This window comes from Panicum virgatum, chromosome 3K, assembly GCF_016808335.1.
Source record: "Panicum virgatum strain AP13 chromosome 3K, P.virgatum_v5, whole genome shotgun sequence".
NCBI lineage: Eukaryota > Viridiplantae > Streptophyta > Magnoliopsida > Poales > Poaceae > Panicum > Panicum virgatum.
This window is the reverse complement of record NC_053138.1, coordinates 50,549,691-50,565,589: the sequence shown is the minus strand read 5'-3', so window position 1 is coordinate 50,565,589 and position 15,899 is coordinate 50,549,691. Positions and strand designations below refer to the sequence as shown.

General features: G+C 46.8%; 2 protein-coding genes across 2 annotated transcripts; one reads left to right on the top strand and one right to left on the bottom strand.

The window, feature by feature from the left end:
* The first annotated feature begins 4,815 nt into the window (after positions 1 to 4,815).
* Positions 4,816 to 6,432, top strand: LOC120699484 (chromatin-remodeling ATPase INO80-like). Its single transcript, XM_039983483.1, has 2 exons — positions 4,816 to 5,545; positions 5,666 to 6,432. Exons 1-2 carry the CDS (start codon positions 4,834 to 4,836, stop codon positions 6,103 to 6,105), a joined length of 1,152 nt encoding a protein of 383 aa, XP_039839417.1. The 5' UTR covers positions 4,816 to 4,833; the 3' UTR covers positions 6,106 to 6,432.
* A 4,378-nt stretch (positions 6,433 to 10,810) lies between these two features.
* LOC120701014 lies at positions 10,811 to 12,852 on the bottom strand. The gene is made up of 3 exons (XM_039985190.1): positions 12,666 to 12,852; positions 11,180 to 12,028; positions 10,811 to 11,066 (listed from the first exon to the last, which is right to left on the bottom strand). Exons 1-3 carry the CDS (start codon positions 12,850 to 12,852, stop codon positions 11,011 to 11,013), a joined length of 1,092 nt encoding a protein of 363 aa, XP_039841124.1. The 3' UTR covers positions 10,811 to 11,010.
* Between the last annotated feature and the right edge of the window lie 3,047 nt (positions 12,853 to 15,899).

The window sequence follows — 15,899 nt, the reverse complement described above, 5'->3', positions numbered from 1 at the left end:
TTTTCGTTTTTCTTTTTTATTATTATATTTGTGTATTCGAGGAAATGGTATAGGCTGATTTTCCCCAACTTCAAAACTGATTCAGGCACGGTTTTTTTTTTGGCACACGTTTAGATGGCAGGTTTTGCATAAGAATGGAAGCTGATTGGTAACTTTCCATTTTTAAAAAATATTTTCATATTTTACACGAATATATTAGATAGTTCATATTAGAAAATCTAGTTTATATGCTTGTCTGCTATCTATTCGTTTGTGCATTAGAAAAACAAAATCACAAAGATGAAAATCAATACATATAGAATACAACCTCATTGAATATTATTTCCTTTAGAAAAATGTATATTAAGCTATAACAATGTACTATGCTTTTCCTAGCAAATCATCACTATTATAAAAACATAAAAGCCTCTCTATTTTTTTCCCAAAGACAGATTAAAAGGTAATCCGCTCTTGTAAAAGGAGCAAGACTACTGTAGCAACCGGTCCGTTTTTTTAAAAAAATACATGTAAGAGTAAAGGGCAATGGCGGCCCAAACCTCAATATTCTGATTTTCATTGCCATAAAGACTACTAACTGAAATTTCAATATAGACTTTTGTTGGACCGCATAATCAGCATGCTTAGCATTTCTCTAGATTAAAATTCTACTCTGGCGCTGATATGCTCTGCACAATTTGGTGACAAAACATTAGACAAAAATTATGTATGTTTCCTATGTGTTGATGTTGATCCGGAGAGAAACTGTCATGATGGGCTTTTGGCGGGGAGATGTACCGTGGGCTTTTATCTTTTTAGACGTATGTACTGTGGGCCTTAGGAGGTCAAAATTAAAAGTTAGGGAACCCTTGATGTACTTGAAGCCCAGAATGGAGTTGGGCTCTGAGCTGATCGGACATTGATGTACTTGCAGCCCATGACAGCCCAGTTCGGCTTCAGGTAGGATATAATAAAGTTTTTTTTAAGTAACTAGTAAAATGTACATACCGCATGTAAGTATTTAAAAAAACATAATTAACGTTAATAGAAATCTAATAAACAATACATTTATACTTATGGTATGCACGATAAGAACTTATTTTGAAAAAAAATCTGATAAATATTTTTTGTAACCCATAATTTAGCATTTTAGCATCACACATTAAAATTATTAATAAGAAAAAATGTTATATCCTTCACATTAAGTTCAATATCAGGAAAGAAAATAAGAAGTACAATATTTTCCCGGCACACATTTTCTGAATTTGAAAGCAACTTGCGTGCGCCTCAACACGAAGTCTTGGAAATCTGGAAGAGTCATACTTCTTTTTTTTCGATGAGTAATAAACATCGAGATAATCTGAAGGAATGATGTAGGGGAAAATCTTCCAACTAAATACCTTGGTGGCCGCAGCATAATATAGTTTTGTACAAACTGACAACACAAGATTGGTCCTATATTAGTAAATCACTAAGAAAATTACGTTGTTGATATAGAATATTTTCTATCTACAATATATATAAACGTTATTTTATAGATATTATTATACTTACTAACTCAAAAGTGTCGAACTAGAGATATGCAATGACATTGTACTATTTAGGCCAGTCTCAGTGGGAGTTTTATGGGCACCGTTACCTAGACTGAAAACTAGATAACTGTACCAGATGAATTTCATAGTGATAAAACTTTCCTCACATCCCATGAAACTTCATCCTTTCCTCTCCTTGCCGTGTCAAAAAAATGATGATATCATTTAGGTTCTGTTTAGTTTGTAAAAAGGTTTGGATTTTGGTATTGTACCATATTTCGTTGTTACTTGACAAATAATGTCCAATCATCGACTAATTAGATTTAAAAGATTCATCTCGTGCTAATCAGTTAGATTGTGTAAATAGTTATTTTTTAACTACATTTAATGTTATATGCATGTGTCTAAAAATTTGATATAACAGGTACTTTAAAAAAATTTGGGGAACTAAACAGGACGGTAATGTCATGAAACTTCTATTGAGACTAGTCTTGTATTAAACATTTGAACTTGTACACGAACTTTGATTCAACGAAACACACTCATAGCGGTCTGTGCGATTGGCGAGGAGACCAGCTCTGCTGCCTCTGAGAGTTGTGGTTACTAGCTCGTTACCCCACCAACAACAAAGCAACTGTAGGGCTGTGTTTAGATCCCTGGAAAAGATGGTAGAAAAAGTCACATCGGACACTGTAGTATATGGTAGTATTTTTCGTTTGTTTATGATAAATATTGTCCTACCATGACCTAACTAGGCTCAAAAGATTTGTCTCGCAACGTACATCAAAGCTATGCAATTAGTTTTTTTATTTAACTATATTTAGTACTCCATGTATGGAGTCATTTACTATATTTAATGTTTCGATGTGATTTCGATGTGATAGAAAGTTTGGAGAAATTTGGGTATCTAAACACACCCTAGCTAGCGTTTCCATCGGCAAAACACCACGCAAGATCTGCAGTTTCGTAATCATCCGGCCATCGTCAGATCTGCAGTTTCGTAATCATCCGGCCATCGTCAGCTAGTCGGGCCCACCAGTGTTCCTCTAGTCTAGAGAATCACGGAGCTGCTGTCCAACTGTCCCGTCCCCGGCCTCCTTTTGTGTTGGTGCATGTGCATGCACCGCACACCTCCACTTCTGCTGCTGCCGTACCGCGAGGTGCCAGGCGCGGCCGCCGTGCACGCATGCGTTGGTTGGCTGTTCACCCACGAGCCGACTGTGCTCGCCCGGCCGCGCGCGGCAACAAGAGGAAGCCAACAACCAACGGCGGATCTATTATATTCCCTGCACCGTCGCGTCGCGACTCGCCCCCCAGCGGCGGTTCCATCGTCGGCGACGAGTATATAGAATCGACGGCTTCCTTCCTCGGAGGCGACCATTCGGCGCGCTAGCTGCTGCACTGCTCGCTGCTCAGGCAGCTGCCGCGCGATTTCAAATTAAATGAGCAGCGGCCGATCGATGTGGCACCGCACCACGTACGTACGATACGGGTACAGTTCAGTACTAGAAAGCAGGTTAGTTAACGGCTGCAAATCGATCATACTCCGGGCGCATGCTCCATTGTTTTTTTTAAAGAGAAACAGGAGGGGAGCATGTTCCATTGCTCGAAACGACACCAATGGTCGGCAATGGGTGTCGATCGCCTCAGCTAGCTCCGGGGCTGGACGCGCTAGATTCCCTGCTTGTCCCAGCGTTTGAATGATCGAACGAAACAACGGAGCAACCAAAGCAAAAGCAGGTGGAACTGTGGAAGCGGAATGTCCTGCTGCCGGGCGGCCGGAGCACCACCAGTAGTGTAGTCCGGCCGGCACGGCAGCCGGCCGGACGGCCGGGCATTCCGCTCGCCTGCTTTTCTCACCTGACGATTTGACCCGACGACATGTGCAGGACGGCGACGCTGCTGCCTCCCCGCGCCGACCCATCATCGTCGCACGTCGATCGGGTTCGTGGCCGTACGTCGCGTGCGCGGACAAACCAAACCATCCAGCAGCTAGCACCCGAGCCTCGCTTGAAAAAGGAACCGGGAAAAGCACCGTGCCCCGCCGGAAATAAGCAGGGAACCATCGAGGCTCTCAAAGAGAAGGTTGGTCTCGTGAGATACATTGCCAACTATGCATGATTTTTTTAATAAAATAAGTGGTCAAACTTGAAGGAAGCAGCTGCTCTCTAAATTCAGATCTCTGATAAACAACTATATTGTCAAACTCATAACTGCCCCTCCTCTCTTGTTGAGAGTGTCCCATCCTCCCAGAAGAGCGGGATTTGTTTCTCACAATTTTTTCTATTATTTTTTTTTACTTCAATCATTGTCGTTCCTCCTATTGCTCTTAGTACCCAACAACAACTAACATTCTGTTAGTCTACTGCTCCCTCCGTTCTAAATTGTATGTCATTTTAGAAAATCTACATATATACGTAATTTTTGCTATACATTTAAATATGTAACGAAACTATGTATTTCAATTTGCCAAAAAGATCTACAATTTAGAACGGAGAAAGTATACTCTTGTATTTGTGCTACAAGATGTCTCATAAGTAAGAAACCCAATAGTTCCTCCATGCGAACCTTGATATTAGGAGGTCCCCATTTTTTTCTTTGCAACATTAGGAGGCCCCCTTTAAAGTGCAATCAACGTATCATCAAGAGCACCACCTTTCGTTGCGTGGTTTCTACAAAAGCTTTTAGATGATGCCACATGTCATCTTTAAGCTAAGCATCACCATCTCCGAATGCATTATCTATGGGAAGGTTCCAAATACCACACGTGTTTGCAATTTGTCAATTACCCAGGGTCCTTTGAGCAATTTGATACATTTTCATTTTAAGCGCAGTGCATAATTATTCTCTAAGGCCAGTGTATTAACCGGACATTATGAGAAACTGGATTTAATTGTACTTTGTGGATTGTTAAAAACCGGATTGTCAAATAAAGCTGAGGCTGTTTGGATCCCTGGACTGTAAGCTATGAGTTGGATAACTGGTTTTAGATGTCCATCTATAATGTAAGCCGGGATGTGGGGCATGTGAAAAAAATTGGTGAGTAAATTTCCAGTAAACTCCTCTCTAATACGAAGTTTGGTCATTTCTCAATCACAAGCTGGTAAAAAGCTAATAAAGACAGCTCTTGAAATTGTTATGATATAATTTTGGACTAATTAAGATGGAAACTGCTAGATCCAAAAGCTACAATGTTTGAATTAGCTAGAATTACAATCTTGCTTATCTAAATCGGGCCCAAAGCTGTATTAATAAGAAATGAATCAGTTCTCAAGTTCCTTTCCCAAGGCCCCTTTCTTCTCTCTTCCCTCCCGCGGTCGAATATATGCCGCTCCCCCCCAGCTGTTTCACACATCCATTCAATTCCTCTCCCACCTCGCCTCGTCCACCGCTTCTGGGCTCTGGCCTCCTCATAGCCATGGCCCACCACTCACCGTCGCCGTCCGGCAGCAGCAGCAGCCACCACTTCCGCCGCCTGTCGGAGCTGCTGGGCGAGCAGCAGGAGCCCTTCTACCTCGACCTCTACCTCCTCGAGAAGGGCTGCTCCCCCGTCTTCCTCGACGCCGCGGCGTGCGGCGGCGGCGGCGCCTGCTCGACGTGCTGGCCGAGGGCCCGGAGGGCCGGCGGCAGGCTGCTGAGGCGGCCGGCGGCGAGGGGCAAGAAGGCGCCCAGCGGGAGCGCCGTGCTCCGGCTGCTCCTCTCCAAGATTCTCAGCGGCGCGACGACGGCGCGGGCGCCGGGTGCCGCGACGGCGGCGGCCAAGAAGAAGCGGCCTCAGCCGGCGGCCATCGAGTGGCGCTGCGCCGACTGCGAGAAGCAGGGGGCGCCGAGCCCCTCCACGGACGCCACTGTTGCTTCTCCCCAGCGCGCCGTCGAAGGCCACCTCCCGGAGGTCGACGAGGAGCAGGAGGAAGACGAGGAAGAGGAGCAGGAGGAAGAGGAAGAGGAGGAGGACGAGTCGTCGAAGAAGCAGCTGAGCCCCGTCTCCGTGCTGGAGCAGCGCCTGTTCGAGCACTCGCCGCCGCCGCACGCGCAGAGTAAGCCGGCCTGTCCTATCCTCTCCATCCCTTTCTCGTCACCCGCCATTGCCGGCCCCGTCGAGAGCTCAGAGCCTCATCAAAGTCTCACGCGCCATTAATCGCAACCACCCCATGCAGAAGCCTTCGTCCTCTTCAGCGAGCTCCTCGAGGCCGCCTGCGCACCAACCACGCTGATGCACCTCCTCGCCAACGCCAGGCCGTACAAACCCAAAGACGGCCGCCTCCGCCGCCGCGGCACCGACGGCGGAGGCTCGGCGCCGACGACACCACGGCCGCGGGCTCGGAAGAAGAAGAACAGCAGCCTCCACGCGCGACGGGAGCCGGACGACGACGACGACGCCGCGCCGCTGGAGAGGGACCTCACCGCGGTGGCCGCGCTCGTCGCGTCGGAGATGCCCGGCGCGAGGGTCCGGCCCGAGGACGCGCGGCCGGAGCGGGAAGACGTCGGCGCGGACATCGCGGCGGCGGTGCTGGACGCGCTGGCGGAGGAGGCGGCGGCGGAGCTGCTGCTCCTGGTGACGGATGGGGATGGGGATGGACCACGGCCGTGCGGCTGACACGGCGCGGGCGGCGACGCTGACCTCCGTTGTTGGGTTTCTGGTGGAGAGGGTGACGTACGCGTCTCATCGAAATGTGTGTACGTGTATTCTATGGTTGATGGTGGTTTTCTTGGTTGAAGTGTGTAGTAGTTTGTGCTGATTGCCTGACAGTGCCAAGTGAGCTACCGTTTTGGTGGTTGGCGTGATAGCCTGGTGGGGCATGCATGCGTGATGCCAAAACGGAGGTTGCATTGTACATGGTTGGCATGCATGGTGTGTGAGACCAATCGAGAAAAATAAGAACAGAGAGATCCTTATTATTATCGCAACATGTTCCTATCAAAATAATTTTAGCTGATGCTCTTTACTATAGTAAAAGTAGATTTTTTTTTAGAGTTGAAGCCGTTTTGAATTTCTTTTTGCCACAACGGTTTCTCTCGTATTTTTATGAATGGATGAAGGAGCTCAAATGTCCAATATGCCTCTGGACATTTGATTTCGTTGCACTGTATCCATGAATTTCATGTTTGGCCTCATCTTACAATTGGAGTTCGTATGAAGTGGAGAAGTAATGAATTGGTTAACGAGTAGAATTGTAGAATGAACATTCTCTCTCTTTCTTATATTTAACAAATCTTTATATTCTCATTCCTTTCGGTTTTTCTTATACCTCATCCCTTCCTCCGTCAAGCCTACCCATTCCTTTCCTCTTTTGGAGATGAATCCGATCGCGACCGCGCGCGCCAATGCAACGACCAAGGGAGGGGCGGTGGCAATTCGGAGCTCATATTTTTGGCTCCGGTGCCTCATTTCATTTGTGTGATCAGTGTCGACTTCTTTGGTCTCGAAGCCGATTTTTTTTTTCAAATGTCATCAGGGGATGAAGCATTCCACCTGGATTTCATTAAACTAAAGATGCCAAATGGCCGGAGATGGTTTTAGTATAACACGTCGTACAATTGAACGGTTAGAACGGTCAATTGAGAAAAGAGAGAGAAACACAACTCGCCAAAAAATTCAAAGACGAGAGAAGGAAGCCGCTTTGTTTTTTGTGTTAGAATTAGCCAGGCTTAAACATTAGAGGCTAATAACCCAAGATCTTAACATAACCTAGTTCATGACAAATCAATCTAATGCGGAATAAATTGGTAAACATTATACTAGCGTTAGCAGTTGCAGCAGCCATTTACGCCTGATCCGTAGAGAAAGTATGCGTTCTTGTCGGTGTAGAAGATGCAGCAGCGAATCGGCGTCCTTCAGGCGCCAACGGGAGTGCTTGGCCTTCCAAACCCCTCCAGTGCCCTTAGCGATCAGACTAGCGGTGGCTAGGGTTTTAGAATGACGTGAATGGGTTGATTCAGGTGCTAACCACGACCTTATATTTATAGGCACTGTGGGGCTGGGGGTCAGCCTCTGGAAACGGGCCTAATGGGCCTGCTGATCACAACCCATTAGGGTTTTATCATTAGGTTTCCTTAATCGCGTTTAGATGGTTTAAACGCTTCCTTAATAGTGAAGATCACAATATCTTAACTGAAATATTTATTTCCAACATTCTCCCACTTGATCGAACGGTTAAGGCTAATGTTCGTATCATACTAATGTTCACCCTTAGTAGTAACAGAAAGTACCGGACCAATGCGTCGTCAGTAGCTTGATGCACTACTGGGACCCCATTACCCACAGTCTCACTGAAACACCTCGGTAGAACGCTTATTCGTTAGTTGGGAGTCATAATGGCCCTAAACTAGGACCTAAAGACTATCCACCAAACCCATATTAGTAACGTGCTGCTTAAACACGTTCGGTGGTAAGCCTTTAGTGAGCGGATCCGCTAACATAGAATTAGTTCTTATGTGCTCAATCTTAATGGTTCGATCCTGGCATCTTTCTTTCACAACACGATACTTAAGGTCAATGTGTTTGGAAGCACCACTTGACTTGTTACTCGAAAAGAATACTGCAGACTGATTATCGCAGTATAACGTTATAGGTTCCGTAATGCTGTCAATTACCTTGAGGCCCGGAATAAAATTCTTAAGCCAAACAGCCTATCCAGTTGCTTCATAGCATGCCACAAACTCAGCTTGCATCGTCGACGCTGCAACTAAACTTTGCTTAGAGCTTTTCCATGATATAGCTCCACCAGCTAACGTGTAGATATATCCTGATGTAGATTTCCTACTATCCACACATCCAGCAAAGTCAGCATCAGTATAACCCACAACTTCAAGGTTATCTGATCTTCTGTATGTGAGCATGAAGTCTTTAGTGCCTTGGCAGTAGCGTAATGCCTTCTTGACACCAACCCAGTGGACCTTTCCGGGATTTTTCTGATATCTTCCAAACATTCCGGTAGCAAATGCCAAGTTAGGACGCGTACAGACTTGTGCATACATCAGGCTTCCGACAGCTGAAGCATAAGGTATGTCCTTCATCTCATCTGATTCCAATTGGTTCTTAGGACATTGGGCTTCACTAAACTTATCGCCCTTCGCTAATGGAACAGGTGTGGCCTTACTCTTATCCATATTAAATCTCTTCAGCATTTTCTCAATATATGCTTTTTGAGACAATCCTAGTACTCCTTTGGTCCTATCTCGGTGTATCTCAATGCCCAGAACATAAGAGGCTTCACCAAGATCTTTCATATCAAAATTGGATGAAAGAAATCCCTTTGTCTCATGCAGCATACGCTTATCACTGCTCGCTAATAGGATATCATCCACATAAAGCACTAGAATTATAAATTTACCACCCTTTATCTTAGTGTAGATACAATTATCCACATCATTCTCCTTAAATCCGAATTTCTTAATCACTTGATCGAATTTAAGGTTCCACTGTCTTGACGCTTGCTTAAGCCCATAAATGGATTTCTTAAGTCTGCATCCCAAATATTCCTTGCCCTTCACAACAAAACCTTCCGGTTGTGCCATGAAGATGGTCTCATCCAAGTCACCATTAAGGAACGCAGTTTTGACATCCATTTGATGTAGCTCTAAGTCATAATGAGCCACTAGTGCCATAACGATTCTGAATGAATCTTTCTTAGACACAGGGGAGAAGGTTTCATTATAATCAATCACTTCCCTTTGTGTAAAACCTTTGGCTACAAGCCTTGCTTTGAATCGTTCGATATTCCCTTTAGAATCACGTTTAGTCTTGTAGACCCATTTACAGCCTACTGGTTTGACTCCATTAGGAATATCTACCAGATCCCAAACATCATTGGAACTCATGGACTTAAGCTCTTCTTCCATGGCCTCAACCCATTTGGCAGAATTCTCACATGATACTGCCTCTCTAAACGAGTTAGGATCATCAGCTTTCCCAATATCATACATGTTTTTACTTAAGTATGTCTCACAATCAGGGAAAACTGTCTGTTTCCTAGCCCGCTGTGATCTTCTTAATGGTTCAACAGGCTGAGGTGCTGGTTGAGGTGCAGTCTGAGGCACCTCGACAGGGTTCTCAACTTCAGCATTAGGCGCCATTTGCTCAGCTTGTTGTTCGCTCGCAGGATCAGGAGTTACTTCAACAGGCGGAGCAGCGCTAGTACTCTGAACAGGAGGCGTAATCTGAACAGATGGTGTACTCTGAACGGAAGGAACGAACAGCGGCACTAACTGAGGTGTTACTGTTTCTTGAATCACCGGGATGGGAAGCTCAGCCCGTATTTCTTCAAGATTTATTTCCCTCCTCGGAAAGCTCCCACTGATTCCTGCATCCTCTAGGAATACAGCCTGCCTGGTCTCAACGAACTTAGTGAAACGATCAGGACAGTAGAATCGGTATCCCTTAGACTTATCAGGGTATCCGATGAAATAGCAGCTCACCATTTTATCATCTAATTTCTTTTGCTGTGGATTAAATAACTTAGCTTCGGCTGGACAGCCCCACACACGCAAATAATTAAGCGATGGTTTCTTCCCAAACCACAACTCATAAGGTGTTTTTGACACGGATTTGGAAGGAACACGATTAAGTATGTGCGCAGCTGTTTTTAATGCTTTCATCCACAGCTCCACAGACAAAGTAGAATAACTAAGCATGCTACGTACCATGTCCATTAGTGTACGATTACGACGCTCAGCAACTCCGTTTTGCTGTGGTTCGCCCGGCATACTGTACTGAGCCTTTATACCATTCTCTTCAAGATACTTAGCGAATGGTCCAGGTACTTGGCCGAATGGAGCATGTCTCCCATAATATTCACCACCTCGATCCGATCTCACTAATTTAATAGTGACATTATGCCGATTTTCCACTTCAGCCTTGAATATTTTGAATTTATCTAATGACTCGGATCGATTACGAATGGGGTAAATATAACCATAACGAGAGAAGTCATCTATGAAAGTAATGAACGAGTCAAAACCATCAACAGACTTTACTGGGAACGGGCCACAAATATCAGTATGAATTATTTCTAATAGGCCCGAACTCCGAGTAGCTCCTTTCTTAATTGTCTTAGCGAATTTCCCCTTAATACAATCAACGCATTATTGATCTAAGTCTGAGAGATCTAATGAATGGAGTATCTCTTCTCTTATGAGACACTCAATTCTCCCCCTCGAAATGTGGCCCAAACGACAATGCCACAATTTCGAAGAAGTCTCATCATCACGCTTACGCTTATGCGATACATCATCCACATTCATTGCAGAATAAACTTTATCAAGAGAGAGCAAATAAAGATCACCTTGCAAATGACCAAGGCCCACACTTAAATTATGAAATTTAATGTTGCACACAGAGTTGCCAAACTCACAAATATGTCCCGACTTATCTAAACGCGAAACAGAAATAAGGTTTCTCTTCAAACTGGGAACATAAAGAACATCATGCAAACTAAGGTTGAAGCCGCCTGGTAACTCCAAATTGAAGCTCCCAATGCCTTCAACCTTCACTTCATTGCCATCAGCCACTCTTAGACTTCGCTCCTCCTCTCTTATAGCTCGGATCGAACTGAATACCTGCAGTGAATTGGAAATGTGCACAGTGGCACCTGAGTCAATCCACCAAGTATTAGGAGAAAAATTCACTAAGAATGATTCATCAATAAAAGATACATAATCAGTAATTGTACCTTTGTTCTTAAGCCACTCCTTAAATCCATGGCAATCCTTCTGCTCATGTTTAGGTGACTTGCAGAACTTGCACAACCTCTCATTAGAGGTCTTCTTATGTGACATGGCCTTACTCTTATGGCCCTTAAACTTTCTCTTATGCTGCCTGCTGCTGCCAGACTCAGCCTGATGCTTAGGAGTGTTGCTCATGCTAACACGCCCAAAGCGCTCGCTGACCATGTTGACAGCATCCTTCATCCTTTCAGCTTTCTGCCTTTCTTCTTCCTCAACACAGTAGCTAATGAGCTCAGCCATGCTCCAAGTCGCCTTCTGAGTGTTGTAGCTTATTTTGAAGGGACTGTACTGTACTGGCAGAGAAGTCATGATGAAGTGCACCAGAAAACCATCAGAGATAGCCATATCCAGTGTCTTCAGCTTATTTGCCATGTCACACATGCTCATAATGTGCTCCCTGATTCCACTTTGCCCATCATACTGTGAAGTCAGCATCTTCATGATCAGGGTGCTAGCATAAATCTTGGAAGAACTCTTAAAGTTCTCCTCCACCTTGGCAAGGTATGCCTTGGTGCTCAGATCATTACCATCCTTGTCCTTATCAGGAATAGCACCACAGATGGCCGGAGTGATCGTGTTCTTAATGATCATGTTGGCCATCCTGTCTGATCTTTCCCACTTCTCAATGGCAGTACGATCACCATTGGGATCAGCGGGCTCTGCTGGCTTGTCTTGACGTAAGGCGAGATCATACTCGCACACAGCAATGGCCACCTGAACATCTTTATACCAGCCGGGGTAGTTGGTGCCATTCAGGGGCTCAATGGATTTCAGGTAGCCCATCACAGTGTTCACTAAAAATCATGAGAACAATAACTTAATTAAACTCACAATTAAGATGCGCATAAGAAGTATGATATTAACCCTACGATGGTCTGATTAAAATCATACATAAATTTCAATTTGCATCACCGATGGGGAAAACAAACGAAATTTATCATTAAAACTCATAATTAAATCAACGATGGTCAGAATTAATTACAAGTGCTCTAAATAAACTTCCCGATGGTTCCATTTAAATAGAGTGCATCTTAATTGCTTATGGTGGATGAGCATAATTTTCAGTGAATAAATGCAATTAAAACATAATTAAAAGCATTTACATAACTCATGGAAATTAATTAACATAATGCTGGTAATAATAAGTGCAACAGAAATAATTAAAGCCTTTAAACATAACATCAGTTAAAATTGAGCTTAAATCATAAGAAACAGTAAAAGAAAAGGCTTTATAACTCAAATTGGGCTCAAGACTCATTAAACAGCCCAAAACGTCCTCATGCGTGCAGCCCAAAAGCGCGCAGCCGGCCCAGTTCGGCCCAGCCACCCGCAAACCCTAATGCGAAGTGATCCTGACCGTGCGTTACGATCGGACGGCAGCAAACTCATCAAGCATCATATAAATAGGATAGGGCTTGTCTGAACCCTAACTTCTTACTCCCTTTCCCTGTCTTAGCCCGAGCCACCACTTTCCTCTAGCAGCTGTTCTTCTGGTGCGGCCGCCGCCGGCCGTCCTCATGGCGAGCGCAGCGCCTCCGGCCAGGCTCAGGCCGGCCGCCACCTTGGGGCGCGAGCCCTGAAGCATGCGCGGGCGGTAGGGGCGCTGGCTCCGCTGCATGCGCGGGCGGTAGGGGCGTGCCGCGTGCGCTGCGCGTCTGCCGGCCCTTGGGAGCTGGCCGCTCTGACCCCGGCCACCACTCACGCGCGCTGCAGCATGCGCGGGCCCGGCCGGCCGCCGCGGCGTGGGTGCCAGCGAGCCCAGCAGGACGCGCGTGGTGCCAGCCAGTGCCGTGCGCCGCCTGGCTCCTCATGCGGCTCGGCGCCGCCTACCGCCGATGGTCGTAGCGCCGCGCCTCCTCATGGCGTGTGCCCCCCGGCTGCGTGAGTGCGGGCCACGGCTGCGCGTCTTCATGCGCCGCCTGGAGAGCTCGGCCGCCATGCCGCCCCGTGGGCCCTCTCTCCGGCGTGCCGTGCGAGCCAGTCGCGCGACATGCCGTCGAGGGGTTCCACTGGGTGTCTCTTTCCGCGCGCTGGTGACCACGCGCAGTTCGGTTAACCCTGGTAAGCGACTGATGCTCTCCTAGGGTTAGGGTTCATCACGGGATTTGGGGATTTCAAGATGCGATCTGAAATTTGACTCCCCTTCTTTTTATTGCTGACCGATGCATCTAATCTCATAGATTTGGGCTTTAATTTCGCGGAATAAAGCTTAACAGTGGGCTAATTTTGGGAACAGATTAAGAACCAAAACCCTAAAACCTTAATTGCTCAACTTAATCATGACATTAACTTAAACTGATTCATTACTCAGGCATGATTGCATCTAATATGAGACACTTAGCATTAACAGATCAAGATTAATCTTAAACTTGACCTAAACCGAATTAGATTAGATCTAATCTCGTGATCAGAAACTTAATTAACCTTGATGTAGATCTAATCACGCATGATTAACACATAAAAGCCATTCTGCAAGATCTAATTGCATCTAAACCGTGAATCAAACTTGCAATAGGATCTAATATGCACAGCACGTTTGCATCTTAAAACCGACGAAAACAGAGGCATAAACATGGCTCAAAATTGACCGTGCATGACTAGGTTAAGATGGCTCATGATACCGATTGTTAGAATTAGACAGGCTTAAACATTAGAGGCTAATAACCCAAGATCTTAACATAACCTAGTTCATGACAAATCAATCTAATGCGGAATAAATTGGTAAACATTATACCAGCGTTAGCAGTTGCAGCAGCCATTTACGCCTGATCCGTAGAGGAAGTATGCGTTCTTGTCGGTGTAGAAGATGCAGCAGCGAATCGGCGTCCTTTAGGCGCCAACGGGAGTGCTTGGCCTTCCAAACCCCTCCAGTGCCCTTAGCGATCAGACTAGCGGTGGCTAGGGTTTTATAATAACGTGAATGGGTTGATTAAGGTGCTAACCACGACATTATATTTATAGGCACTGTGGGGCTGGGGGCCAGCCTCTGGAAACGGGCCTAATGGGCCTGCTGATCACAGCCCATTAGAGTTTTATCATTAGGTTTCCTTAATCGCGTTTAGATGGTTTAAACGCTTTTTTAATAGTGAAGATCACAATATTTTAACTGAAATATTTATTTCCAACATTTTGAGCATCTGGTCGAGGGAGCTCTTAACGAAGCTGGTGGGTGGGTGCCGGAGTTGTTGGAGGCGCCGTACCAAAGCGTTCCTAACCGTACATGTGTGATGCATGGGAGGAATGGGTTTAGATGTTCTCTGTTGGACGTGGCAGGGGGATGATGACATATATAGTATGTATATACGCCTCGGGAAATTGCGCATTTTCTTTCTTTTCTTGGGCGGGACAAATTCGGAATAGTTGTGCGTCCGTACGTGCAGCTTTGGACACGCTAGCATGCACCGCACGTGTGACAAACACAGCAATATGGGAGCTCGCGGCCAGGTGGCGCCGGCCTGTGGGCCATCGGTTTGCGTATGATTTGCTGTTTCTCCGCCCTGTTTAGTATTCGGCGTGAAAAACTACTCTGGTTGTCATAATTGAACTACGCAGGGCAGGAAAAACTCAATGCTGAATTTACAGTCACCCGTGAGTTTCAAAACTCACGGTAGATCCACCCCTCTAAGACCTATTGCTCTTTTTTTTCCCACTCTCTTCTTTCCTTCTCTCCTCCCCTCTCTCTGCTCCCTTTTTCCTTTCTCCTTTTTCTCCATCCTCTCTCTCCGTGAGATCCCGGGCGGCGGCGGCGTGGCAGAGCTGTGCGAGCGAGCGACGGCGGATCTCCGGTGACCTCCCCGGGCGGCGCGGGCGAGGCACGGCGTTGCGGCGGCCTCCCCTAGGGCCGGTGACGCAGGTGACGACGGGGAGCGGGGGCGGGGCCGGCAGAGGCAAGGCGGAGCTGCGCAAGCGAGGGCGGCGAATCTCCGGCGACCTCCCCCGGGCGGCGCAGGCGAGGCACGGCGTTGCGGCGGCCTCCCCTAGGGCCGGTGACGCAGGTGACGACGGGGAGCGGGGGCGGGGCCGGCAGTGGCAAGGCGGAGCTGCGCAAGCGAGGGCGGCGAATCTCCGGCGACCTCCCCCGGGCGGCGCGGGTGAGGCACGGCGTTGCGGCGGGCTCCCCTAGGGTCGGCAACGCAGGCGACGACGGGGAGCGGGGGCGGGGCTGGCGGTGGCGCGGCGGAGCTGCGCGAGCGAGGGCGGCGGAGCTCCGGCGACCTCCTAGGCGGCGCGGGTGAGACACGGCGCTGTGGCGGGCTCCCCTTGGGCCGGCGACGCAGGCGGCGGCGGGGAGCGGGGACGGGGCCGGCGGGGCAAGGCGGGACTGGTGGTAGGGCGGCGCGGCGGGCCGGGGGCGGCGGCGGGAGCGAGGGCGGCGGCGGGAGCGGGAGCGGGGCCCGGTAGGTTTTTTTTTTCTCTTTTCCTTTTTTTTGTTTGGTACAAAAAATTTAACAAAATTCTTTTATCCGAAATTTTTTATTTTGGATGTAAAAATTTTCCTCTTCAAATTTTTCAATTGATTTTGTAAAACTTTTTCTTTCAAATATTTTTTCGTCAATTTTTTTCTTCTGTCGAAAAGTTTTCTTGAAAAAATTTTCTGTCTCTCCAATTTTTCTCTAAATTTTTTTCGTGCCTACAAAATTTTTGTTGAATTTTTTTGTATATTTT